This window comes from Olea europaea, unplaced genomic scaffold (assembly GCF_002742605.1).
Source record: "Olea europaea var. sylvestris unplaced genomic scaffold, O_europaea_v1 scaffold33528, whole genome shotgun sequence".
Classification (NCBI taxonomy): domain Eukaryota; kingdom Viridiplantae; phylum Streptophyta; class Magnoliopsida; order Lamiales; family Oleaceae; genus Olea; species Olea europaea.
The window spans coordinates 1-1,243 of NW_019252507.1; the positions used below are offsets into that span (position 1 = coordinate 1).

The 1,243-nt window shown below is 35.9% G+C and overlaps 1 protein-coding gene across 1 annotated transcript; it reads left to right on the forward strand.

Moving 5' to 3' along the window:
* Positions 1 to 301: 301 nt before the first annotated feature.
* On the forward strand, positions 302 to 1,205 carry LOC111385939 (the record flags this gene model as incomplete). Its single annotated transcript, XM_023010360.1, has 3 exons — positions 302 to 505; positions 692 to 784; positions 929 to 1,205. Coding segments are annotated over 3 exons (546 nt in total), but the record flags the coding sequence as incomplete, so codon positions are not given.
* Positions 1,206 to 1,243: the final 38 nt, after the last annotated feature.

Consider the following 1,243-nt stretch of genomic DNA (forward strand, 5'->3'; position numbering starts at 1 on the left):
ACATTCTCCATCAAATTACTATTTCAAAATGCATTTTTTTTGCAAAAAATGAGTATCAAATGGACTCTTAATATTTTATTGAGGCCAACGGTAGATGATCAATGGCCGCCCGTACTGACTCAAACTCTTGGATTAACCCCTGGTTATTTTAAATGTTAAAAAATTTAATTATAGTGTGGAATCGAACTGAATCGAACCAAACTGAATGTAATTGAATCGAATGGTTTCATAATTAAATTTAAACCCGATAGTTCTACTTACTAAATACCCAAAAGTTCTTTTTCGATTCAATTCTCTTTAGAGCCTAACCAGACCATGTCCAGCACTAAATATATCTATATCTAATTATCTGCATGATCTCCAGGGTGACTTCAAAGTGCAGGAGGATAAAAAGCACAGGAAAAAGTATGAATCCTTAGGTGATTCTGAGAAAAAACTCCAATTCTTTTCCGCTCGGCAAATAGCATGCCGGTTACTGGGAAGTAGGGGTTACCTTTGTCAGAAGGTATATTGTTTGATTTTTATATTATTTCGATGTTTTATGTCTCTTTATGTATTCCACATGCATACAGTTCAATGATTTCCTTCAATGAGAGATTTTTTCTGTAATGCCCGTGAGTTGATTCTCTTTTACTTGGATAAATATTAACTCCATTTGTAACTATTATATGTCTTCTTTTGTATTTCCTAGTGCTGGCTTCCCATGGAGGATTGTATGTGTTCTCGAGTTGCACTGTATCCTCTTAGGTATCCAATAAGATTCTGGTTGTATATGCATCCCAAGGTTTGAGCCTACCTTAAACATTCTCTTTTCTTTTCTCTTCTATGGCTTTTGGGATGAAGATGTGCTTTCTCAGTCTTTTTTGTTTGTCCTGATTATATGACATTCATCAAAGACTGGTGAAGGAGCCTTTGTATCTTTTGGCAGGACTTCTTGCGGCAGAACAATACGGGGAAGCTATTATGGAAAGTATTTGGTGTTGAAGCAGCAACGTTGTGCCTCTTTGGCATTGCTGAACATGAAGAGATAATGTGGAATGCATTCAATCTTGCAGGTTTGACTGCATATGTTGTCTTTCATGTAGCACTTTCTTGCCAATCAATAATCATCATTTCCATTCATCTATGGCTTTTCCATAATTGCACTAAATGGTTACATGTGAGTTTAAGAAAATAAATTTTGTTGGTATGGTGTCATGATGGTCCTCGCATGTAAGAAAGATCGTTTTCCAAGAACATGGTC